General features: G+C 37.5%; 1 protein-coding gene across 1 annotated transcript in view; it reads left to right on the forward strand.

Annotated features, from left to right (window-relative positions):
- The window catches only part of PDE11A (phosphodiesterase 11A), a gene marked incomplete at both ends in the record, with an annotated part of 418,278 nt that overhangs the window by 45,304 nt on the left and 345,223 nt on the right, over positions 1 to 27,751 (forward strand). Inside the window, one exon of the mRNA XM_080689375.1 lies at positions 6,071 to 6,229. Within this exon, the coding sequence (XP_080545501.1) occupies positions 6,071 to 6,229 (159 nt within the window). The remainder of the gene's footprint in view (positions 1 to 6,070; positions 6,230 to 27,751) is intronic.

A 27,751-nucleotide genomic window follows, 5' to 3' on the forward strand; every position in this document is an offset into this window, starting at 1 on the left:
ATAAAAAAGGTCTGGGAGTATAGCCCGGAGGTAGAAAAGTCCTTGAGTTCCACCCCCAGTACCACCACCAAAAAAAAAAAAAAAAAAATGCTTATGGTGTCTGTTGACCACTAAATCAGTCTGGAGAATTTAAGTCAAAACATGCCCATAAAATATTTACCCGATAAATATTACCAGATAGAGCTTATCTGAGTATATATACATACTATTGAGCCACTAACCATGCCACTTCAGGTCTACACAAGAGTGAAGCTTCAAAAACCTAAACATTTTTGGCAATATCTTGTATTATGTAGAACCTTGCATGTCTGTGAGATAATTCATAGAGACAAGGTTTATGTTTACTGTAGAGTAATGATATTCTGCAAATACATACTAAGAACCATGGTCATTTTGCACTCTTTCTCGGCAAAACCCAATTAGGAGACCCAGTGCAGTAGCTTTCTAGTTACCATATGCTATATATTGTTTTTATGCAATATAATCTCAAGCCTTTCATCAATTCAAAACAATTAGTTGTTCTTTATATGAAGGAAGACAGAATAGTATATTTCAAATCATTAAAGACTAATCAAAAATTTTAAGAGCTTATAGCTTTCCAAACATTTTCTGGAAAATGATGTCTAATGATAAATTATAACTGTAAGGAGATGTTTTTATGAATTGGAATTAAATTAGCATTACTAATCAATGAACCAATAAAAACATTTGTTTTGGAGTTTGGCAGAGAGTTTGACAATCTATTGTTTGGAGTGTCATTGGATTATTTATTTTATTCTTCTTATTTCAATTAGATTCTCCACATTTCAAGTGCATAAGACATTTGAAAAAGAACATAGATAAATATGGGATTGAACTTTGTCTTCCAAACTTACTTTGAGATTGTGGGATAGTGGAGGATTGGGAAAGTTTTGTGGGCCCACTCCATTAGGCCTTCAGGGAATGTGGAAGTAAATATGATAAAAGAAAATAAGAAAAAGCAAAGGAGCTGGTCTTGAAAGCTCAAAAGAGTGGTTTACAGTCTATTTCCTTCAAACCCTGTAGACCTTAGATTTATTAAGTGACTCTCCAATTCAGTGGTTCTTTTGTTCTTTTTTGCATATTTTAGGGGTGTTCTACCTCTGAGGCACACCCCAGCCCTATATATTTATTCTTTATTTTGAAACAGGGTCTCACTAAGTTGCAGAAGGTCTCACTAAGTAGTTAAAGCTGGCCAAGAACCTGAGTTCCTTCTGTCTCAGCCTCTCAAGTACTGGGATTACAAGCATGGACCACCATGCCCAGCTCAGTGGTATATATATATATACTATATATATATATATATATACATATATATATACTATATATATATACTATATATATATATATACACACACACATATATACTTTAATTGTTGCATTGGAATTACATAGGGATTTCATTGTTGAGGGTGGGGCTAAGGCATCAGGTTCCTAATCCTCCCCAGGTGATTCCAGTGTCAGCAAGCATGTCAGTGACTGGTCTATTGCTACACACACCTATCAACAGTGTCTGTGGACTGAACAAACACCATATATTCATGCATATCTCTATTGCCTTTCTGCTATAATTGATGGACACAATAATTTAAATACAAATCATTTGAAAGCATCATGGATTTATAGGGGCTTTTGTCATTAGTTTGTTAGACTTGAAAGGTTTAAGCAAAGGTTTGAGGACCCAACATAGAATTGATATTGTGGTTTAAAAATAAATAAAAATCACTCACTCTTACAGGTGATATTTATAATAACCTGGCTTAATCATGAGCATGGGAAAATTTTGCTGTAAAGTGCTGGGAGTAGAAAACTGATGTATAAAGACAGGGGAAATAAAAGAGATCTTAATAAACTATCTTTGCCCTTCATATGATTCTTAACTCTGGCTCCTGACATGGTGAGCCTTGAGTGGTTTCTCTGAGAAAGTGGAAGGTGGGGATAGATTTTTACCTGAAGTCTTCTTATGTGCCTTTAAGATATGTCTCTCAAGGGCTGGCAGGATTCTCAAATATAATGAATATAACTCTTTTCTCAAGAATTTGAAACCTCAGACTGTAGAGGTTGGTTTTCTATAGCCTGGGTGGATTTTGAGGATGGGGGTTTGTTTTCTGGGTGTGCATCATGGTACCACACTCAATTTAGGAGCCTCAGATGAGGCTGCAATTCTAAAATCCTGGCTTAGAAATCTAATTACTGTTCTTTAGTTGGGAGAGAGAGAGAGGCACAGCTTAGTTCTTTTGCTGAAAAATAAAGTTGTGTTTGGCCTTATGACTTGGTCTTTGCAAATGTTAAAAACCAGAGCTGAGTGTCTCATAAAAAAATAGGCCTGCAAGAAAGGCACTGACAAGATCCTGGCACCTCTCAAGAGAAGCTGTACTTAAAATATCTGATAGGAAAAATATTATGACATAAAAACACTTGAAGCAAGAAGAGTCTACCACAATCAGAAGAAACTTATTCCAGATTTTAACAATCTTATTAAAGAAGCCCTTACCTTAATTTATTAGAAAGCTCTCCTGTTATAGATCATTTCTGGTTCTTTTGTCCTAAGGGAGGTGAATAAAAATTGTGCACCATTCTCCTTGTGATATTTCATTACAGACCTAGAGGCATTTGTTCCTTCCCTATTCAAGCTTCCATTTTTAGAAACAAATAAGCTCAGGGTGTCTATCTTATTGGTCTCGTTTCTTCTATATCTGACCTTCTGTGACGCTTTACTGGTGAACGTGGTAAACTTCTAAAGATTCTGTTTGAGATATTAGGCAAAGTTCTCATCCTTACCTAAGCACTCCTACTTTCTATTCCAGGTCCTTTGACTGAAAACACACCCACATCCACAGCTGCCCACCCGCATGTGTTTTTAGATACCACCCTGGTATGGATGACCCATGGGCAACTAAACCTCACAATACCCATGATGAAGGTCATACTCCCCACCTCCAAACCTGCTCCTCAGTGAATCACCCCAGCACCCACTCACACTTACCACAGTAAGTGTGGAATGGTTTGATTTTTATTTCTTTCATGATTTCTTTTATCAAATAATCAATGAGTTCTAGTGATTCTACCATTTAAATATCATTCAGTCTACTTGCTATCAACCCTGCTGTTGCTAACTGCCATCACGGTCCAGAGTTGATTCCTCTTTCACTTGGATCTCTTCATTCTAATTTGCTCTTCACAGGTAGCCAGAGAGATCTTTTTAAAATGAAGTTTCGGTCATATCGTTTTCACCCACCTTCTGATAACCCTCTAGTCACCTTATCTCCCCTTCCTTTATGATGTATTTCAATTGTAAGCATGGCCACTAGGGTGCCTTCATCAGCTTCTGGCTGGCTTTTCCAGTTTGATAGTTCAATCTGACTCTTCCCACAGGATCCATCTTCCTTTTTTTTTTTTTTTTTTTTTCCTGTTCTTCAAACTGACCAGCTTTGTATTGCCTCTGGACTTTGGACATACTACGCCCTCTTCCTGGGACACTCTCCCCATTCTTTCCCTCTTTTTTTCTGGATGATTCCTACTGACCCTTTGGGTATCAGCCTGAGCAGCTCCCTTTCTTTGGTAGGTTTTCTGTGACCTTAGACTAGTTGTGGCCCCGTGCTGCATGCCTTCATGCCTTATTCTTCCCTGCCCTTACACTCATTTGCCCTCATTACTTGGCTGGTGAAATCTATTTTTTTTAATAGCATCTGTTATGAAACTTTCCTTCCCTCTGTAATGTCATGTTTCTTTAATCATTCTTCTAATTTTCTTTGTATCCTAAAATTAATTTATAACTCAATTTTGGGTTCATATTTCTCAATGTTTTAAGTTAGGAGATTAATCTAGAGATTAATATATATTAGGAAGAAAGTGTGCAATTGCACTGGCTCTCCTGACTTCCCATTAGATATGATTAACTTGATGACATCAAGGTTTCAGTTAATTTGCAAAAATTATCCTGCATATAGTGTAATAAATACATGGATGAAACCTTAACAGCTTTTCTATGTTTTGCAAAACTATAGTATTATCTGAAAAAATACATTATTCAAAATATTATTAAGCCTGTACGATATTCCAGGATGAAGCAGTAAATAAGAGAGATGGAATTTCTGCTGTCTAAGATCATATGTTCTAGCTAAGAGAAGAACAAGCAAACTAATAATCTCAGAGTCTTCGATGCTAGATAAAGAACCATGCCATTCTTCTACTTCAAGCTCTTCCATGGTCTCTCATTCTCTTTGGCTCCCTCCACTCCACCACGTGGGCTGTGAAGTCTTTAAAACTTTCAAAGTTTTTCCCTTCACTAGGAGCTTTGTTTGCACTATTTCGTCTTTCTGGAAAGTGCTTTCTGTCACTCTGTGCACTCTTGTGTATCTTGTGCTTTTCCTCAATATCACTTGCCACAATCTATGATTAAACATTTGTATGTCCTCTGCCTCTCCAATTAGCTGGCAAGTTCACGAGGCAGGAAGGATGCTTCTTTTTCTTCCTTCTGTGTTTCCTAGTTTGCAGTCTGACAAATAGTGAGTCCTTAGTGGGCTTTTTAAAATTAATACAAATAAACGTTTTTATGAAAGTCTGGATTGCATGATCATTCTAAGTAGGAGATTTGGTTTTTGTTTGGGGTTTAATTTTCCTCTTCCCTTTGAACACTTCCCACCTGACTAAGGGTTTAGGGTGATCTCCCTGAGTTGTCTTCTGTCCTCCTCCTCCTCCTCCTCCTCCTCCTCCTCCTCCTCCTCCTCCTCTTCCTCCTCCTCCTTCTCCTCCTCTTCTTCTTCTCCTCTTTCTCCTTCCTCCTCCTCCTCCTTCTCTCCTCCTGATTCTCCTTTTTTTCCTCCTCCCCTTCTCCTCCTTCTCTTCCTCCTCCTGTGCCATCTCTCTCTTTCTCTCCTATCGCTCTTATCTCTCTCCTCTCTCTCCTTCATTTCCTCCATTTCTTCCTTTTTTATCATTTAAAAATGAGTGTATACCTATAATATCAGTACTTGAGAGCTGAGAGAGGAGGATCGCGGGTTCAAGGCCAGCCTCAGCAACTTAGCAAGCCTCTCAGCAACTTAATAAGATCTTGTTTCGAAATAAAAATAAAAGGTTTGCAGGTGTTACTGAGAGATACAGTGTCTCCAAGTTCAATCTCGAATGTTTGTGCATGTGTGTGCGCATGTGTGTACACACTTGTGCAAACACACACACACAGTCACTTGAAAATATTATTACATGTCACTTCAAAATAAATCTACCATGTAGATCTTTTTATAAAGGATATTCTTCTACTTAATTACAATAGCAGTATTGCATCTAAGAAAGTTTATATTGAGACAATGATACACCAAACGTTAAGTCCATGTTCGGCTTTCTCCAGTTGTCTCTCTAAAAATATCCTCTGTGGAATATTTGACATTTCTAGTGAAGAATCACACAATTCATTGGGATTTGGGGACTCTTAAAGTATTCTTTAAGCCAGTTCAGCTCCCATGACTTGACTTTGCCTTTATCTTTAATTTTATGGGTCTTTCAAAATGTTGACAATTTTGAGGAGTACAAGACAGGTTTCTCTGATAGAATGACCTAATAATCTGCATGTTTTTAAATTTTCTTTTCCTGAATGATTAGATTTGTGTTGCAATTTGATAAGAACACTCATGTTCTTGGTGGTGATGTATCCTTCCCCTGACTCCACCTCTGGGAGTAATGATGTGATTTTTAACTCTCTAATGGTAATGCTAAATTTGATTTTTCTGTGAATTCATAGGTTCACTTTTCATAAGATTAGTTTAATAAATAGTATACCATGGGTTAACTAATCTTAGGATACTTGCCCCTTCCCCAACTTTGGTATGTTACAGTTCAATTTGAAGTCTCTTCATTAATCATGACTCACAACTATGATGAATATTTATTATTGGTTATGCTCTATTGGTGAATTAAATATAAAGTCAAATTTATAATTGGGATTAAAATTCCATGAGAAAAGTTCCCAGTAATGAGTTATACACAGAATTGCCCTTCTCTCTTCTCCCTGACAACAGTGTACTTATAGTTCATACTTTCTCTGTCTTATTTCTAGGATCGAAGATTCAATGATGAAATTGACAAGCTAACAGGATACAAGACAAAATCCCTCTTGTGCATGCCCATCCGAAGCAGTGATGGTGAGATTATTGGTGTGGCCCAAGCGATAAATAAGATTCCTGAAGGTGCTCCATTTACTGAAGATGATGAAAAAGTAAGATTTCATGCCTCTCCTGACTTGTACTTTCCTTTTTGATCACTGATTGCTGTTCTTCCTAAAAAGAAAAGAATTATGTGAATAGCTGTTCGATTAGGCCATTCATAGATCAAAGAGCTTTTCTCATGTTATACAGAATGTAATGGGAGATTTTTGTATTTCATAAAATGTGGTATAATTGAAATAATTGCTTCATCTTTTTTTAAACTTGCTTTTCATTTACAAGTCTCAGTAGTATTCTTACAATTCTCTGGTCTTTAGCTTCCTTATGAGTAAGCTTTTTAATTGAAGCACTATCAAACATCGTATAAAGGACGATAGGAAATATAGAAAGATTACTGTGTTTCAGAAACTCAGCATTTTATTTCGTATTTTTATAACTACAAGAAAGAATTGTTTTCTCAGTTCTTATGTAAAAGCCTCAATAAAGCAAGTGTTGTTTAATTGTTAGTCCACATTGCTAATAAAAAGAACATTATTTTTGTCCTTGAAGAGCAGTTGACCTGGTAGAACTAATGTACTTTTTGTTCTGAACTTTTGAGTTCTTTCACTAATAGTTTACTTGCCAACTTGCCATAAAAGAGAGAGCCTTTGAGGAACTAAAGTTCTGGCTTTGAAGCTCTTACCTTCATATTGAATAGAGTCTGACTGAATATTCATAAAATTTATAGTAAAATCAAATCTCACATTAGTTTGATTATGTTTGATGACTACTATATTCCTGTTTGATTAAAAAAATGAGGAGGGAGGGGGCAGGGTGGGAAGTGGGGCAGTGTTAAATGAGTGTTGTGTGCATGTATGCCTCTACCATCTTGTACCCATTAAGATGTATGATTATAATGTACCAAAAAAAGTTAAAAAAATTTTATAATTTAAACTACTGGATGTCAGTTTGCTATTTGTTAGTGATAGTTGCTAGTGTATTAAATTAATATAAATGTTGTGGTGCAGAAGGTCACCATGAAATATAATTATAGGAAAATGACAGTAGTTTTAAAAGAAGAGAGTCCTTAATTGAGGTCATTTCCATGGTGGACACTCAGTTTCATCCAATGAAAGTTTATAAGGTCACAGAGAACGTCAGGGCCTCCATGATTGCTTACCAGGTTGACAAGCTACTGCAGTGTATGAGGTACTTGTGTTAGGGTCATAGAAGGCCCACAGATAAATCTCAAATGTTGTATGTTATCCAGGAGCTATATAAGGTAGGAGGATGTTCTAAGACATGCTAGGGGTACTTAGAAAAGAGAGAGCTTCTTGGAAAAGGTGGTATTTGATATGACCTTAAGGTGGGTGAGGAGAAGGCATTTTGAAAGCTACATAAATGTAGGTCACCTTATTTTTTTAAATTTTTTTATTGGTAAATTGCAGTCATATATCTTTTTTTGTGGTATTGAATATGGAACCCAGGGGGATTCTACCTCCGAGCTACACCCTAGGTCTTATTTTTAATTCTTTTTATTTATTTATTTTTATCTTTATTTATTTATTTTTTGTGTATGGTACCGGGGAACCCAGGGGCTTTTCTACCTCCAGGCTATACTCCCAGACCTATTTTATACTTTATTTGGAAACACGGTCTCACTAAGTTGCTGAGAGCCTCACTAAGTAGCTGAGGCTCTTCAAACCTGTGCAATCCTTCTATCTCAGCCTCCTAAGTTCTGGGATTACAAGTGTGCACCACCATGCCTGGCTTTGTTATTTTTATTTTTTGAAACAGGGTCTCACTGAGTTGTGAAGGGCTTTACTAAGTAGCTAAAGCTGTCTGTGAACCACGATCCTCCAGTCTCTGCCTACCAAATGCTGGAATTACAAGTGTGCACCACCATGCCTGGCTTGTAGTCATACATTTTTTTTAACAATTTTTTTAATTGAACATAAATAGTATACATTTAAACTATATTTGGTGCCCTCTTCCCTTTCCCCCTCCCACCAATGGTTGACCAGGTTAACCATGTCATGTTCATAATTTTACGCATGTTCAGATGTAAACCCTCCATTAATCAAGATCAGCCTTCCTCCTCTCCTATCTTTCCATTCAAGCTTTGCTGATATTTCCCCTCCATTATCTGGAGTCCCACTGGTATCCTCTGTGTTTCCTAGTTTGGGCATATTAGAGGAAACATATGTACCTTCTCCTTCTGTGCTTGGCTGATCTTACTTAACATAATGTTCTCCAGGGCTTTCCATCTTCTTGCAAATGATAATTTTGTTCTTCTTTATGGCTGAATAGAATTCCATTGTGTGTATTTCCCAGAGTTTTGCTATCCATTCATCTGTTGATGGAGATCTGGGTTGGTTCCATATTTTGGCTATTACAAATTGTGCTGCTATGAACATAGGTATGCATATGTTGCTGTATTTCTCTGAATTCAACCCCTCTGGAAAGATACCCAGGAGTGGTATAGCTGGATCATATGGTGGATCTATTCCCACCTTTCTTAGGAATCTCCACACAGATCTCCACAGTGGTTGAACTAGTTTGCATTCCCACCAACAGTGTAAAAGAGTTCCTCTTTCCCCACATCCTTGACAGCACTTGTTTGATTTCTTTATGTTTGCCACTCTGACTGGGGTTAGATGGAATCTCAGTGTAGTTTTGATTTGCATCTCCCTGATGGCCAGTGATGAAGAACATCTTTTCATGTATCTATTGGCCCTTTGTATCTCTTCTTTTGTGAAGTGTCTATTTAGTTCATTTGCCCAGTAGTCATACATCTTAATGGAGAACAAGATGGTGGAGGCGTACATGCACACATTGCCCAATTAGCCCTTACCCAATTTCCTCCCCCTCCTTCCTTCTCATGTTTGGCTTAGTGATTGACTTTGATATGTTTGTTAATGTACATCATGAACATTAGAGAATTTCCCTCTTTCCCCCTCCCATCCCCTCAGTCACTTTATTTGTCCATCTATAGTATCCCCTTCTTCATCTAGAGTTCCTCCTTTGACCCATTTTCTCCCTAGTGAGTGAGGAAGGAAGTGAAGTCGTAAATGCAGGAGTAGGGTAAGGCCACAGATAGGATCAAATGGAATGAGAGTATGAGTTTGGTAAGGTAGTATAATATAGTTGATATTAGAGATGGTGAATGATGGTCAATATTTAGTAGTATTCTAGTATAGTGGTATGAAGTGGATTTAATACAAGACAAAGAAGAAAGAAAAAATAAAAATAAAAGGGATGGAGAGAAGAGAGTAGGTATGTACAAGGGAAGAAGCTTGGGAATAGGGTTGGGAATAGAGCAATCAAACAAGCACACACACACACACACACACAAGACGAAACAAAAAATAATTCAACCCTACATATATATGAATATTCAGCTGACTGGGCCTCTGCAGTCTCTCTCTGTGCAGACACCAAGTGCCACTGCCATCTTTCCTCTTGCAAGCCTGGTTCTCTGAATCTTTTTCAGTCTATGCAGATGGCTGGTATCAATGGGGCTGGGTCTAGTGTTAAGCATAGATCATCCTCCAACTTTCCACTGATGGGGAGTTTTGGTTTCTCCCTGCCTTCATCGGTGGCAGATGCCTCTGAGACCAAACTCTATCTAAGAGTCTCTTTTCTGTGCAGCTAGGGATGGGCTGGCCTAACTTCTGCCTGTTCACCTCAATTGGGTGGTTTGTGGCGATCCCAGGGATTTTTAAGCATAGGTCTCCCCCCACACTTTCTACTGTTGCAGAGCCTGAGTCTGTCCGAGCCTCCGCTATGTTCAACAGCAAACTCCACCCTCATCTTTGCCAAATTGAACCGCATAGTATCAGACACAGGGAGTTCATTGTGCTTGCTGTGCGAGTCCCTGGGGGTGCTGCTCTGGTCATTCTCCTGCAGGAACGGAGGGTTCACTTACTGATGGGGATTGAGTGGTGTTGCTGAGCACTGGTCCTGATCTCTGGAGGGTGTGGTGAATTGGCTTTCACTGCTGCAAGTTGTAGCTGGTGTTTGCACACGAGGAACTAATGAGTTGCAATTTCAACAATCTTCAGCTGCTTCCTACAAGTCCTCGATTGTTTTCCTGTTCATCTTTGGAGTCAGCTTCAGTGAGGCAATATGGAGCTGCTGTGGTACCTGTGGCTGCGAGGCGGGTGGGTTTCTTTTCTGGTGTTCTTGAGTGCCACTCTGGATCTCTGGAGGGCATGGCGAGCCCGGCAGCCGCTGCTGGAAGTTGTAGCCGGTGTTTGTGCAGGAGGAACTGATGGCTTACAGGTCAGTAAAGTGATCTGCAGCTTCTTACTTCAGGTCCTTGATTGTTTTCCTGTTCGTCCCTGGAGTCAGGGTCAGTGAGGCAAGATGGTGCTGCTGCAGTACCTGCAGCTGCAAGGCAGGCAGATTTCTTTTTTGATGTTGTTGAGCACTGCTATGAATCTCTGGAGGGGATGGTGAGCTTGGTCACCACTGCTGAGAGTTGTAGCTGGTGTTTGCGCAGGAGGAACTGATGACTTACAATTCCAGTGATCTGCAGCCACTTACTTCAGGTCCTTGCTTGTCTTCCTGTTCATCTCTGGAGTCAGGTACAGTGAGGCTAGATGGTGTCTCTGTGGCACCCGTGGTCACAGGTTTATTTTCTATTCTCTGATTGGTCTTCTGGCCTTTCTTTTCCTGTCACCTTTGTTCTTTTTAAAGTTGTGGTGTTTTCTGGCTTTTGAAAGAATGCTGTTTTTATTTTTTTTGAAACAGTCTCACTAGGTTGCTGAGAGTCTCACTTAATTAGTGAGGTTGGCCTTGAACCGGTGATCTTCCCATCTCAGGCTCTTAAGTATTAGGATTATAGGTGTGAACCACCATGGCCATAAAACTTATTCATTCCCTTTGAGTCTGCCAAATGCAAACAATGGTGGCTACTCCCTTGTTAGAGCACGTCTCAATAGACAGACTCTGATTTTATTTTAATTTTTTATTAAACATAACCTATATACCAGATACTATTTTGGTGTTTGGATTTCAACAATGAAAAGGGGCATATACTTCTATACTTCTCTTTATATTAACAATTCTCTCACTTGTACAAGATTATCTTAATACAATTTGTATTCTACCAGGGGCATTCTGCCTCTGCACTACATCCCCAGCCCTACTTTTTATATGGAAACAGAATCTCACTAAGTTGCTAATGTCCTTGCTAAGTTGCTGAGGCTGGCTTTCGAACCTGCAACCCTCCTGTCTCAGCTTCCAAGAACTGGGATTACAGGCAGGTATCACCATGCCCGGCTCCTCCCAGCCCTTTTTTCATTTTTTATTTTGAAACAAGGTCTCTATACCTTGCCGAGAGTCTTGCTAAGTTGCTGAGGATGGCCTCAGACCTCTGATCTTCCTATCTTAGCCTAGCAAGTACTGGGATTACAGGCATGTGCCACCATGCCCAGTTTGTATTCTACTTTTAAAGATAGTTCTTCCTCACATATTTGTCCATATGGGAGTGTATTCTACATTTGCCATTCGGAGGGGATTATTAAGTTGTCTCCTTTTTTTTTTCTTTCTTTTTCTACATACCCTAGATTGCTCTGTCTTTGTTCTATTACTGGGAATGGGGTTGTTTTACTTTTCACTAGTACAAATAGCCCCTGGACAAACATCTTGAACAAAGTACTTTCTCTTATTTGTTATTTACTGGGTTATATTCCAAAGACTGAAATTATTGAGTCAAAGGTCAAGAAAAAATTTTATAGCACTCATTTCATGTGATCAGATAGCTTTTGAACCCACTTACAATGGCAGCAGCATGCATATCTCTATTTTCTTGGCTCGCTGCCACTTTGGTTCAATTCACATTTTAAAACTCAAATGAGTTCTCCTTAGTCCTTCAGGCAGGCCTCAGACAACCTCCTCTCATACTCAGAGTATAAATTCAGCAACAGAAGTAATTTTTAGCATTGCCTACAAATAAGGAAGCAAAAGGAAGCCTTGTCATGAGTGTTAAGCCTCTTGCTCTGGATTCAGAAAGCCTCCAAGACAGGTTCAAATCTTTGCCCTGCTACTATATTAGCTGAGTGACCTTGAGCGAGTTGCTGAGTCCCTCTGAGCCTCCACCCTCATCACAGAGTTGTTGTGAGGAGTCAAACAGGTAATAGGTATAAAGTGCTCAGAATAGCACTTACCAGTAAATCAGCCTCATGATAGCTATCATACCATATATTTCAAAGCCAAACTGAGATAATCTGAACGATATTTGTTATTTTACTTTCTAGACATAACTGGCATGTCATCATTCATATGGGTAGTGATAAATTTATTGCACATGTAGCATAATATGACTTGTAAGTCCCGATATCTTAATATTTCAGGTTCTAGAGATGCTAAGTTATGTATGGCTAATTTTGAATCATTTTGCAATATGAAAATTAGTAAATTATTTGCCAGAGGTAAAACATTAAATTTTGAAAATTTAAAAAGAAATTAAATGTGCTACATTCATTTGGGGCTATTCATGTATCTAATACAATTGTGCATATTATCTTATTCTATTTCTTGAATATTCTGTACCTGTGATTCAAATAGCTGGCTGTAAGGGGTTACATAACCACTGTTGGAAGAGACTGTAAAGATTACCAATTCATTCTCTGCCACCCCTGCCCTCGTCTAAGGCAGGGATCTTTACCTGGCAGATGGTTATCCATCTTCTACCTAAAATTTTCCTTTTAATGACTTTAAAATCATCATGCTCTTTAAATTTCTCGGCTAATTAGCAGTGTTTTATCAGTAGGGGTGAGATTTTATGTGAAATATAGCCTCCCATATGCACATATTAATAATTTAAGTTAAATACTGACAAATTACTAGTTTGGCAATTCACGTTGCAAGCACACATAAGGGCAGGCCATGCAGAAGAGATGATAGGGATTTTCTGGTTCACTTCATGGGTTTCAAGCAAATGTTTCTGTTTTTCGGTGATATGGATGAACAAGCTGATTTAGGTAGGGTGACAAGAGTCCTTGCATCCAATTAACTTATCACTTTGTTATTCCTGGGTGAGTAAAGGGAGACATCAGTTTGCAGAATAAAATAATGAGAACTGGATAAGAGCAAGCATTTGTGATCTAGTAAGATGTGTGGGCACTCCAGCATGAAATCTGGGAAATGGAAATTGAGCGCAGGCTCTTATCTGCATTCCCAGGTTGCCTCTACTCAGCCCCAAAGGTACCACTTCTTATTGCATTGTTGCAGAAAGCACGATGTGTCTATTGCAGTTATTTTCCCACAGCTGACTTTGAACCCTTGTGGCCTAAAGTTCTTCTTGGCTGATCTCCACGGTTTCTTTAAGCCATGGTCACCTCTTCTCAGATCATAGTTCAGAGTGCTGGGCCACCATATCCTCCTTTGTGCCGACATGCTTAGGCACCCTGTAGAGCTGGGTTGCAGCCTGCTGAGCTTGGCTGCTGGGACTGGCTGCATGCCAGGAACTTGTTACTGCTGGCGCTGCCCTGCCAGCTGGTGTTGGGGATGGTGCACGGATGATGCTAACGAGTCTCTGTAGAGGCTAGAGGTTTGTCATCTGCAACAGGCCTGAGACTCATAGCCAGATAATAGGAAGGATTTCATAAGCTCTTGGCCTTACACTTCTGAATTATTTCTGATTGTGTGGGGCTAATGTTTAGGATCTGGGAGTTGTCAAAGGTGTGCAGGGAAGCAGAGTACACTGTAAGGAGGAGGGGGGATATTGAATACATTACACAGATGGGGGTAACAAATTGGTGGCCCAAGAAGATGGAATGCAGTTCACATACATGTTGCTAACATGGAATTTGACTGGCATAGAATTGCTTTTTATAAAATACCTTTTGACATGGCTATAGGCTGTAGTTTGACCATAATGGCCACTCCCCACCCCATAACTAGTAGTTTAATAAAACAAACTTAATGGAAGCAAGGACGATCAGGTTTCTTCATCATCTTATGAATAGTTAGTTTCTACAAAAGATATTTTTCAAAAGTACCATTCAATACTTTTAAAAGTAAATCTTGGTATATACAAATGTGTGTGTGTGTGTGTGTGTGTGTGTGTGTGTGTGTGTATACATATGTATATATGTATATTGCAACAACTCTGCCAGGCAGAGTTATATGTTTTATATTAGTACTCCATTGTCATTAAGATACTTAAAAGCTTCCACTGATGATATATATATATATATATATATATATATATATATATATATATATATATATATAAACCAATGCCAATCTCAGTACCATGTGTGAGGAGGGGAGCGAGTGGGAAAGGAGCCAGGGGAAGCTCACCAAGGACCCTGTGCATGTATGTTCCTATCACTCTGAGCTACATTATGATGGGAGGTTACAATGAACCAATAAAAGTATATTTTAAAAAAGATAATTAAAAGCTAGCTGGGCATGGTGGCGCACGCTTGTAATCCCCGTGCTTGGGAGGCGGAGACAGGAGGATCGCGCAGGTTCAAAGCCAGCCGCACTGGCTTAAGAGATGCTGTTTCTAAATAAAAATGTAAAATGGGTCTGGGAATGTAGCCCGGAGGTAGAAGGGCTTCCAGGAACCCCAGTACCCCCCCCCAAAAAAAGATACTTAAAAGCCAAAGGAGAAATAAATTAACTTGTAGTAAATGCCCTTTGTGTTCTTACCTTGTTACTTGCCTTTTTCTTCTTATATTCCTACTAAGTCAGATTTTTTAACCTGTTGTGTGCAGTTTTATTTTGGATCAAATCCCTAAACTCATTAACTGCAAAATTTTATCTACATTTAAACAACAATCTAATCCCTGCATATTAGCCTTTTAATGGCTACTACCCGGGGTCCGTATAGTGGCTGTGAAACTCCAAGAGCTTCAGAGACTAATTTGTTCCTGTGGTGTGCAGTCACTGGACCATATGATTGAGAGGTACAGAGATAATCAAGATTTGTGAGAAAACTATCACCAACAACATTTGTCAGGACTCAGGTTAAACTGTAGAGAATCTCTTATTAGTTGGGGGAGTACTCTTGGATATATTCTCTGCTGGTTACTTAGACTTTGGAGGAACAAGGCAAGTCTACCTGCCACGATCCAGCTTAGGTGTTAACACTTGATGAAACCTGGTCTGCTGCACCTCCAGTTTTGTCTTGGGCTCCTTACTCTGACATTTTTGTTACATTCTTTTCTAACTGAAAAAAAAATTCAATTCTTCAACCTTCTTTAGAGGCTTAAGTCAAATTGTGTCATGTCAGTAGGACTGTTCCAAAAGTGGTTATTATTTAAGCTTCACAATGGACCATAATATTTTTCACTTTAACATATTTTTAAAATGTTCCCAAATGATTGCAGTTGGGTTTTGACTGTTGAAAAGACATATAGAAATAAAATATTGTGGAATTTTAAAAAATCAGTAACATAACAATTACACAAAATAAAGAATAATACCTACATTTTTTATTCCAGATGCTTGGTGTGTATGTATATTTATAGGTTCTGGGAAAAAATTCCAAGCTGGGTGTGGTGGCACACACTTGTAATCCCAGTACTTGGGAGGCTGAGACAGGAGGATCGCACAGATTTGAAGCCAGCCTCAGATACTTAGTGAGGGTCTCAGAAACTTAGTGAGACCCTGTTTCCAAATAAAGTATAAAATAGGTTTGGGAGTATAGCCTGGATGTAGAAAAGCCCCTGGGTTCCACCCCCAGTACCACACACACAAAAAAAAAAAAAAAAAAAAAAAAAAATTCCAGTGTCTGCTGATTGCCAATATACTGGCATTTGTAATTTCCTGCTTCTATAGTTTTTTTAATTATTACTTTTTCTAAGAGTTACCAAGGGCATATTAAAGTACTCACCCAGATGCAACAGCCTTCTTTTTATCACTTGGTGAGAATCTAGAAATTAGTTTGCAGTTATCAGGAACATAAAATCAATTAACTCAGAAAGTAACAGGGTTGTAACTATTACAATGCTTAATGCAGAGGGTTTTTTTTTTTTAATCACTGATCTGTACAACAACAGCTTGAATGGCTGTTGTACAGATGTTGCACTGGGTGAAAGAACAATTTGTTCACTCACAGTTTATTGAACTTCTACTTAGAAGACAGTACCGTGTTTGAGACATGATGGCAAGTGCTGATGTTAAATTGATGAGGAGGCAATTCCTGCCCTCTTGGAATTTATGTTTTAGTAGTAAAGACAGACAGTAAACAAAATAAATATATCACATAATTTTCCAAAGTGTTACATATACAATTTTTATAATATAGATAACAATTTTTTCTGTAGTTTTATTTATGTGAGAGGGCTTTATTAAGTCTATGCAATATTACAAAGACCCACAGTAAAATATGACCTTTCATAAGGGAGTAAGATTTCTCTCCCCCAAATAACTATGATAAATTGTGACAGACTTTTCAAATGAATCTTTTTCCCCCTTTACTCCCAGTATTTCCATAAAGCACACATCCACTGGGATGCCTGGTGCACTAAATTGAAAGTATAAGAAGGTGTTGTTTTATTGCTACGTTCATCTCAAGTTTCCTTGTTACATCTTCTCCTAAGTGGCAAGCACAATAGCAATTCACTATCACTTGGCTTGATGAAGAGCCTGGATGATCAGAACCTGACCTAGCTAGTCTATAATTACAGTACTGAACAGACAAGACCTTGGCACATCTGGGAGGAAAATGTCAGGGACTGAGGAGAGTTAGGTCCACTATATTAAGGGACTTATAAATCTACTGTTCATTGTGTGTGTGTGTGGTACTGAGAATTGAACCTAGGGTCATTCTACCTCTGAGCTACACTCCTAGCCCTATTTTTTTTTCTTTTCTTTTTTTGTGGTACTAGGGGTTGAACCCAGGGGCTTTTATACTCTCAGACCTATTTTATACTTTATTTGGAAACAGAGTCTCACTAAGTTGCTGAGAGACTCACTACGTAGCTGAGGCTGGCTTCGAACCTGTGCGATCCTCCTGTCTCAGCCTCCCAAGCGCTGGGATTACAAGCGTGCACCACCATGCCCAACTTTGTTCTTTATTTTGAAACAGGGTCTCACTAAGTTGCGGAGGGCCTCACTAAGTAGCTGAGGCTCGCCATAAACCTGCCATTCTCCTGTTTTAGCTTTCCAAGTACTGAAATTACAAGCATGCCTCACCACAGCCGGCAAATCCACTGTTTTTAGTAGCTGGCAGAATTTCCACTGGCATTCTAACTCTGAGCTACACCTCAAGCCTGTTTTATAATTTTTTTTTCAAACAGTCATACTAAATCACTAAGGGTCTCACTAAATTGGTGAGGCTGGCCCTGTACCTGCCATTCTCCTATTTCATCTTTCCAAGTACTGGTATTACAGGCATGCGCCACTATACCCAACTTTAAGGCACTTCTAATAGTGCAAAATCCTGTTTCTGATTTCTACAGGGCTTGGAGAAGAAAGAATGATCTGCGGTTACAGATTAGAACTAAACAAGCGTTTGTTGGCATAAAGGCTTGTTATTAAAGAACTGGAATGGGATGTTGTGGTTCCTTATATACTAAAAATTTCAAAGTAAGATAGATAACTGCTTTGAATGACTAGTTTAGTGTTATCATCTGAATACAACTGCAAGGCTGCCTCTTTATCTGAGAATGCTGAAATTCTCAAATTGGAATTTCAAAAACTTAATTCTGGAACTGAGTAGAATGCAGAATATATCTAGCTATCTTTAAATTGTATATATCTGTCTTTGTTTCTTTTCCTTTTATGATAACATTATTTTCTAATTATAAAAATAATATAAGCTGGACATAGTAGTGTACTACTGTAATCCCAGTACTTAGGAGGCTGAGACTGGAGAATTGCAGGTTTGAAGCCAGACTCAGTAACTTAGCAAGACCCTCAGTAACCTAGCAAGACTCTGTTTCAAAATAAGAAATAAAATAGGGCTGGGGGTATAGCTCAGAGGTAGAATGCCCCTGAGTCCAAAACTCATCACTACTACTAAATAATAATAATAATAATGAATAATAATAATAATAATAATACAAGCTTATTTGTAGGAAATTTGAACAAGTGATATTATTTATACTCCTAACTTTCAGGGAAATATTGTTAATATCCTTGGTATATTTCCCTATGTTTATTTTTTTTAACCTATAAATAAAACTATGTTTTCAAAATGTGCATGATAGCTGGGTGTGGTGACGTGTGCTTGTAATCCCCGTGCTTGGGAGGCTGAGACACGAGGATAGCACAAGTTCGAAGCCAGCTTCAGCTACTTAGTGAGGCTCTCAGCAACTTAGTGAGACTCTGTTTCCAAATAAAATATAAAATAGGTCTGGGAGTATAGCCTGGAGGTAGAAATCCTATGGGTTCCACCCCCAGTACCACCAAAAAAAATGTGCATGATGTAGTATACACACTATTTTATAATATTTTAAAGAATTCTTCATCATATTTTACACAAGATTTATGTTTGCATTATAATCTACCACATATTGTACAATAGTGACTTGTTTCTTAGCATTTAGATTGTTCCTAAAATCATGTTACTATAACATTACAATTAATGAACATTTTATAAATTAATCTTGGATCACATCTTAGGGGTGTTATTAGGGAAGATATTAGGTCAAATTATTAAGATGATGTTTCATCGGGCAGAATTCATCCAATGTCTGCAATTTCATATGACTCAAACTAAAGCTTAAGATTAATGGGTCCAGCTATTTGAACATTAATTTTTAAAAATAATTGTGTTGAGATATAACTCACATAACATGAAATTGATACATATACAATTAGTAGTTTTTAGTATATTTTCCAAGACATGTAACAATCACCAGTCAATTTTTAAATATTTCAGTACTCCCAAAGAAACCCTAAACCATTAGTAGTTGCTCCCCATTTCCCCTCCAGCTCTCCTAGTGCTTGATGGCTACCAGTCTACTTTCTCTCTCTATGGATTTTCTTATTTTGGATAGTTCCTATAAATAGAATTGTGCATATTGTGATTCTCATGGTCTGACTTCTTTCACGTAGTATAATGTTTTCAAGATTCATTCATATTGTAGCATATATTACCATTTCATTTCCTTTAGAATAATATAATATTCCACTATATTTATCTTATATTTATATTTATAATATTCCATTATATTTATAACATTCCATTTCTATTTATCTTTTCATCAGTTGAACATTAGAATTGCTTCCGTTCTTTACTACTATGACTAATACTGCAATAAAGATGCGTGTATACGTTTTTGTGTGAATATAGGTTTTCATTTTTCTTTCAATATATACTTAGGAGTAGAACTGCTAGGTCATGTGGTAAGTATGTTTAACCTTTTCAGGAACTACCAGACTATTTTAGAAAATGCTGCACCATTTTACATTCTCACCAACAAGGTTTGATGGTTCCAATTTCTCCTAGTCCTCACCAGTACTTACTCTCTGTCTTCTTGATGATAGCCATCCTAGTTGGTGTAAAGTGGTATTTCATTGTGGTTTTTAATTTGTCTTTCTCTGATGGCTAATGATGTTGAGCATCTCTGCATGTGCTTATTGGTGAAACATTTACTTTTAGGCTATTGATAAATGTCACCCATTTCCTCTCCAGAAAATTGAATTAATTTATAATGTCAGTGATGTTATACCAATTCACTAATCTTTTATCTGATTCAATATTATATTTTTTAAAAATTGCATTTCTAATTACATTTTATTTCTACTTCATTGATTGATTCTATATATGCCTGTATTTCACAAGGAATTAATGAACCATTAGTCTAAATTTATATGATTTTTTAACTAAAAATAAATAAATAAACCTAGCATGATGCAAAATAACCTGAGCCAATTTGGTCTTACACGCCTCCTAGGTTATTGATAATTGCTCCTAGGTACAGCATAACTGCTGCCAAATAGTTTGAATTAGGTGTGAGTTGGATACTTTGCTATATGCTTGCTATTTTGTTTTAATAACAGCAGATCTCATGCCAAATCCTGCCCCTATATAAACAGTTATGTAAATACAACTTTACTGGCAAGTCAGATCAAATAGTTCATATTCGTAAGCTTCATGGAGTCCAAACTCTCTTTGTTTTAGGTGGTCTAAGCATGCTTCACCATATTTCAGAAGCAGGATTTGCTTGCTCTGGTGGTCAACAGGCAAAATCCTTTGACCCAGTGGCAAGATGGAACAGCCACAGGGTCTATTCTTAGGGATATAAGTTTGGAACTTGCTAGAACTTTACCCTTATTATTAGACGAGGGTGTCACTCGTAATAATACATTGCAAGCATGTATCTTGAATGGCACAAATAGACGTAATCAGAGTAGATATGTAATAGCCATTGTGCTTATTAATAAGCAACTAATTTCGCCAATAAAGTATATTTTAACATTAGCAAAGCGTCATGTTTTGAAGGCAAATAAAGATCCCTGGTGCACTTGTAATAGTCACTTTTCGAGTGTGGCTTTCTGATTAGTCCTAGTTATTAAACCAATCTTACAAACCAACCCTCCACACATATGCACATTACTTCACTTTATCTTTCCCAAAGAATTTCATGCAAATGATAAATATCAAAACAGCATGCAGTTATCTCTTAGTGTTGGTTTTTCGTCTTAAATGAGAAAATAACGGACACATTTATGAAGTGCTGCTTCGTGTTGGGTTCTTTGCATACATGAACTCATTTAAATCACAACAACTCTGTGGGTAATTGTTATCATCCTCACTTTATGGAGGTGAAAACTGGATGCTGGAGGTTTTAAGAATGTGTCCAGGACAGCCTGGCGCGTGACTGGCAGAGCCAGGGAGTTTCTACACCTGTTTGTCTCAGTGTGGAACCTGGAGACATGTGGTAGGTGTTCCATTAGCTTCCTCTCATTTCATTTGTAAGGACTTAGGAAGACATAGATTGTGCTGTTCATGACACACATAAAAGAGGTTAACTGAATATGGAAATTCTACATGTTTAATAATTTTTTGAGGGGAGTGTGTGACTAAGTAAAACATTATTTCTAAATTACATTGCATGGTGGCATTTCAGCCTTTCATAAATATTTGTAACCAAGCTGGAGCTTTCTGTCTGTTAGAAAAATAGAAAAGCTAACTGACTAGAGTTGGGAACCATTAAAATATGATGGCTTCATACATATAAAGCTCTCAGGTAGATAATTTAATATTTTCATTGTATCCCATTTTTTGCTTTTTTCAACAAATAAAACATTTTAAGTTTATGAATTTTGGTTGTATTGTTTTTCTCCTAAAGATGTAAAGAAAGCAAGGATCTAACTTTAGCTTTCTTTTGATTAAAAACTTGTGCTTCAAGTCAGAATTTGCAAATAGTGTTCAGTTGTGCTGAGCAGGGAAGTGAGGTGTTCCAGTATGAATCACCCTGCAGCCAACTTAGGTTTTTTTCTATGTTTAGCAAAATTATGGAAGATGAAGTTTAAATGAAGCTACATTATATTTCTTGTTGGAGAGTTTCAAATAGAATACAAGATAGCTGATTTACTTCATACTTTTTATTTTAACAATGTATTGATTTTAAAAAGTATGCTTGTATTTTTCCCCTTTCTTCTTTTTTGTATTGGTAGTAGAAATGAGACTATGTCTTTTTTGCCATTTTCCATTATATCCTTTTATTTCTCCCACATGTGCCTGGATAATATTCTGCCTAGCTATGATTGTAGGCTATTTTCACTGGCAGATCCTAATCCCATTGCCAATCAACAAAGGAGCATTCCCCCACTCTTCTCATCTTCTGCACACTCCATTTAGAAATGAGAAAAGGTCTCCAAGGTAGGCACTGCTGTATTACCAAACCAGGCAGCAGGGTCCCCCAGGGGAAGACCCGAGCTGGAGTGAGAGCCTGTTAAGAGGGGGAAGAAGTAATGAACACTTTTGAAAAATGAGGTTATGTAAGTTAGAGCTGCCCAGAGATGCTTTGAAGGTCTATTAGACACAGTTCTTGAAAGGGGGCTTATATGAAACTAGAAATGCAATAAACTCTCTCACTGGAGAGAATTTAAAATGATTCCTTGTGAGAATAAATTGACACCATCGGGAGGCTGGCACGTGTCTGTCCATCTGTAAAGCCTATCTGGTGTTTTGGAAGCACTGTTGTCTATAGCATATAAGAAGTGGCTGAGGGATGTCAGTCCCTTCTCTTTACAGGTGCTGCCCAGTGTTAATAGCATTGAGAAGCACTGTAGCATCTGGAGAGTTTTAGCTCCATCTCCAGTGCTTGATTGTTGGGTACACTTAATTCTCCAAAGCCCACCTATACCTAGTTTATTTCTCTCTCTTTAAAAGATTTCTGATTGATTTCTAATGCTTTAATTATTTATTTATTGGTACTGGGAATGGAACTCAGGGGCATTCTACCCCTGAGCTATCCTCCCCCAGCTCTATTTTATTTTGAAACAGGATCTCACTAAGTTTCAGAGGGTGCCATTGAGTTTCTGAGGCTGGCTGTGAATCTGCGATCCTTCTGTCTCAGCCTCCCAATTACTGGGATTACAAGTGTGCACCTCCACACCCCAATTTGCCTTCACTATTGACATTAGTTTTGTTTGTCATTATTTCTCAGTGGTCCTTATGGTTTAATGTGACTGAAATTTGTTTTGGGTATTTGGTTCCACTTTCTATTTTCAAATCCTGAATAAGGTATCACAATAAGCCTTTGGTTATTTCCCCCATTATGAAGAGAAAAAAACACATTCCTTGGGTGAACCCATAGTGTCCACTGCTCATTTTCAGTAGTTGACTTTATACTTATTGAAGATGTCAGTAGTTTGACATGATACTATCAGGATTAGGAGAGTCATAGGACATGGTGGGAGTTTTGTTCTTATTCATTGGCTCTCTGAAACGGGGTAACATGAATGATTATACCTAGGAACTTGAAAACACATTTTTTTCTCTAGGTCTAGAATGTCCATTGTAGTAAGGTCTGATTTTGATGCTTGTGGCTTTTTGCAATGAATTTTTCCATTGTTTTACACTTTAAAGAAAAATCTAGTTGAAAACAACAAAACTATACAAACTATGACAAACTTCTGGTCAGCAGTAGAGATTTCTTAAGTAAAAGAAAATGAGAAACCAACTGCTTCTTCCTCTCTTGTCTTAAAAGTGTTGCTGGGGGGCAGATTATGCACTGGTCACTGGTCCAAGTAAGGGTTATTGTTCCCCAGCCATGCGCAGAGTAATAAGTCATTCTCCTTCTTGCAATGACTTCTTCACTAGGACCAGTATATACAGTGCAGTTCTATTCATGCTGGAAGTGCAAGGTCATAGCCATTCATCTGAAAGATGATCCTTCACAATTATCCCTGGAAAAAAATCTTTAGAAAAATACTCTGTACCCTTTATGGTTCAATGATATAAAATATCGATACTGAGCTTGTTAGTGGCTTATCCAGTGGCTAGACCTGTTGGTCAGATGCTACATTTAGAAAGACAAATTAATAGGAATTTGGTAGAGTACATCCCTCTTTCAAAATAAAGAATAAAAAATAGGGCTGCAGGTAGAATGTCCCTGGGTTCCATCCCCGGTACCTCAAAAAGAAAGAAAAAAAAAAAGAAAGAAAAGAAAAGAAAATGTGGAAAGCATCAATCATCATAATAGCATCAAACTGTACCTTTGTGAAGACCTTATGCTTCACACATAAATTAATTCACATAGTTTTCTCCATATTTTTATGAGGTAGGTAAGACAATTGTTTTTCTTTAGAGATAAGGTAACTGCAATCTATCTTGTCTAACAGCAAGCTAATATTGGAACTGGGAGATGATTGTACTTTGCTTTTCTTCTTCTTGGCTTGTCTTTTTAAAAATATATAAAAATAGTGTGTTGACTATTACCACTACTTAGAAAGAGGAGAGCTCATAGGAAGGATATCCATTGGGTTAATAGTAGAAATGATGTCATTCAACATGTCAAAATGTGCAACTAACCAATTATTAGGAAATGCTGTTTTATTGGAAGATAATTGCAATAAAGTCAGTTCTTCCTATATGATGCACACTGCATTTTTACAAAAGAAAAAGGTTATTTGAGAGTCATATTTTATAAATCCTCATGAAAAATTGCTAAGAACCATCCACTCTGAATGTATGAAAATAATAATGGAAACCCCCAAAGTTATTTTGTTCAAACTCATTTTAGAGCTCACTATTTAAAATTACTTGTTCCAGGCTGCATAATTATAAAGCCATAGAGAGATATGGATTCATGACTTTAAATTCCAATGTCCCAGCACCTTACTCTTTACCATGAAGATATGTTACTGCCTATGGGTAGAGGGCCAGATGACAGTAACAGTCCTGTTTAGCTCTGGTACTTGGGGAACAAAGTCACATGGGGAACAAAGTCACATGGGTGGCCCCATTTCATGATAGTAGAGAGTATCCTCTACTACAATTTGAGAAATGTCCCCAGAAATTACAAGTCAGTAATATCAGTCTCCAAATGCTCCCTTGCCTGTATAGAGGAAGAAAAAAGTTTCCCTTTACCCACTGAGTGTCTAGTGAGCCTATGAAGTAAACCAACAGTACAAAGATTTACAGGAGAAAAGATATACAGATGTATTACATGTAGAGACATCACAGAGATAAAAAAAAAAAACAAATAATGAAAGACCGAATGAGATGTATAAGTCATATTTCTTCTTCCTGGAGAAAAAAGTGGGGCATAGGCAATTTAGGGGAACTAAATGATTTGTAGGGAAGATGAATGGGTGCTAGCTTGTGACAGTCTGTCTGGGCATGGCATCAAACCCCAGTCTCTCTTGCAGACTGAGTTAATCCTCCTCAGTTGGTGAAGTTCTCGGGGAGGGATTCATGACAACTGAGTTCCTATGGGGGACTCATATCTAGGCAGATATGGGGAGCTCAGGGGAACTCTGCCCACAGCTGTTGCTGCCCAGCTGCCCCCAAAGTCACCAGTACACTGAAGCATTGTTTTGGGGGGTGGCATTTCCTGAACTCCTTTACCTATCTTCTTGTATATATTGGAGCCTGCAATGTTTCTGCTTCCACAATGAAAAAAGGATTTGTGGAAAATCATCTATATATTTCAATCACAAGAGTAAAGAAGAATTTTAATAAAAGGAATATCTCTTCTTTAGCCAAAATTGAAGTAAAGTACATATTGAGATCTTCTACGATAGCCTCAATTGTACTGAAATCACATCAAAGCGCTAAAAGTTCTGGGCAGTCATAGTTCTGTCTCTGTGAAGGCTGATCTTTAGATAGATTAGGTTTCTTTTATGTCAAACTGAGGAATCTTTAAAAATTGTTTGATAAATTGGTAATTAGCTTGGCTCAAGAATATTAAGAGTATTAAAACTTAAATTAGTATTGATGATTATTGCTCTCTGGCCAAAAGGTGAACACAACATATTTAAGAATAAAATGAACTATTAGAATAAAAGCTTATATAAAATATGCTTCTAAGAACAATAAGAATCTGGGCACTGTGCCACATGCTTATAATACCAGTATTTGGGAGACTGTGACAGGAGGATCACAGGTCTGAAGCCAGCTTCAGCAATTTAGTGAGACTCGTTTCCAAATAAGAAATGAAATCAACCTGGTGGTATAACTTGGGGGTAGAATGCCTTTGGGCTAAATTCCCATTACCAGAGGAAAAGAACAATAAGAAATACAAAAGTTGATGGAAATGAGTTGAGAATAAGTGATAGATGTGTATCAAAGAGGCTACTCACATGAATGATAGAATTATTTTAGTAACTTCTCTTTATTATCTGTCTACATACTATATTTAGATTCAAGTGTTTTTGGAGCAAGCATGCTGACAGTTAAAACCAGCAGATACCCTGGAATTTTGGTTCACTCTTAACTATCATCTCAAATCCATGTAATTTTTACTTTCAATTTTATTAATTTATGTACTCTTTGGAAAATTTTAAACTTTTTCTATTACTTTGATTTCTACAATGAATACTATTTGGTACTGGTATATTATTTTGATAAATTCTTGGTTTCAGTTAGCCCTTATATTGATAATGAGATTGTCTATAGGTTTTTTGATACTGTTTATATCTGTACTATGTTTCATAATAAAGATTATGTTAGGTATTTTATTTCAGAAGTAAACAAAAGGTTTAGTCTGTTATAACTAGAATCCTCTAAGGGGTTATCAGATGCTCTCCCCAAAGCATTATTATAAATGAGTTTTACTATAAGTGCAACTGTGTTATTTAGAGAACAGTTAGAAATTTAATTAGGGTCTCCTTGTAGTTGGGAGCTGAGAGTAAGATATCTTATTATGACCCAGATGTCCTCTCCCCTATTCACCCCAACATATTCAGTTAAAAAAAATTCAGTAAATATAGGAATAAGTTAACACACTTTTTTATATAAATATTTTTCAGGACTTTAAAACTTACTCCAACATGTAAATCCATAAAGGCCTTATCTTGAACAGCCAAGAAGGCATTGTTCAGTGAAACTCTCTGCAGACTGTGTATGAAAACAATGTATGTCCCCATTCCTAATTATATACTATATCTTAAATAGTTTTTCAAACAATCATTCCCAGAAACTTGTGATTCAGAAAAATACGGCTATGAATCTTTCCTTCCTTCCTTCCTTTCTTTCTTCCTTCCTCCCTCCCTTGCCCTCTCTTCCTTCCTTCCTTTTTTCTTTCCTTCCTTCCTTCTTCTGTCCCTCCTTTCTTCCCCCTCCCCTCTTTCTTTCCTGTGCTTGGGATCAAATCCAGGGCCTTGTATATGCTAGGCAAATACTCTACCACTGAACCACATGCCAGCCCTAATATTATACATTTTGAAAGTAAAAATCATAAAAATTCCATTATTGATTAATAACATTATTTGAAAGTAAAGATAAAAGAGTGTCACTACTGTGACATTAAAGGAGAAATCACAAAGTCCAACATGCAGAAAAATTTAAGATATAAATGGAATAATCTGATTGAAATAATTCATTTCCTTCTGAGAAAGGCACATGATTACTCAGCATATGTAGTTTACACTGGATTAACCTTCACTCCACCCCACGTGGCGCTGGGATGAGGTGCACCAAAAGAGAAAGAAGGTTCATTTTGCATATTGTAAGTTTGTTGAAAAGAAGTTGAAGCTTTTGTGGTGTGTGGGTTGGGTTAGGTTGGGTTAAAATACCATGGAGTACTTGTTTCCTTTCTTTCTCCTCTTGTTTCTTTAAGGATTTGAGACAGCTGATGAGAAATATTGGGAATTGAATATATTTTCATGGCCAGATGAGGTGAGAGCTGGGAATTTCCAAAGAACGTTTTGACTATTTATTTTTATCTTTTCTCTTCTAGGAGGTGCTGGTAATGTCTGGCTACTTTCAGTCTTGACCAGAATGTGGTGTTGATCTTCCCTGTGTTTCTGGCATGGGCTGGGGCTGGAGGATTCCGATGAATTCTCAGTATTGAGATAAATGCTCCTAGCTCTCAGGTGGAGGGAATTTCAGAGAAGCGTTGACCCACTGAGAAGGCACAGGATGAATATCACTACCAAGAGAGACAAAACAGTTTACAAGCAGCTGACAAGAAAAGCTATTCTCTCTCAAAATGGGGGAATTCATTAACTAT

This window comes from Muscardinus avellanarius (assembly GCF_963383645.1).
Source record: "Muscardinus avellanarius genome assembly, chromosome: 2".
Classification (NCBI taxonomy): Eukaryota; Metazoa; Chordata; class Mammalia; order Rodentia; family Gliridae; genus Muscardinus; species Muscardinus avellanarius.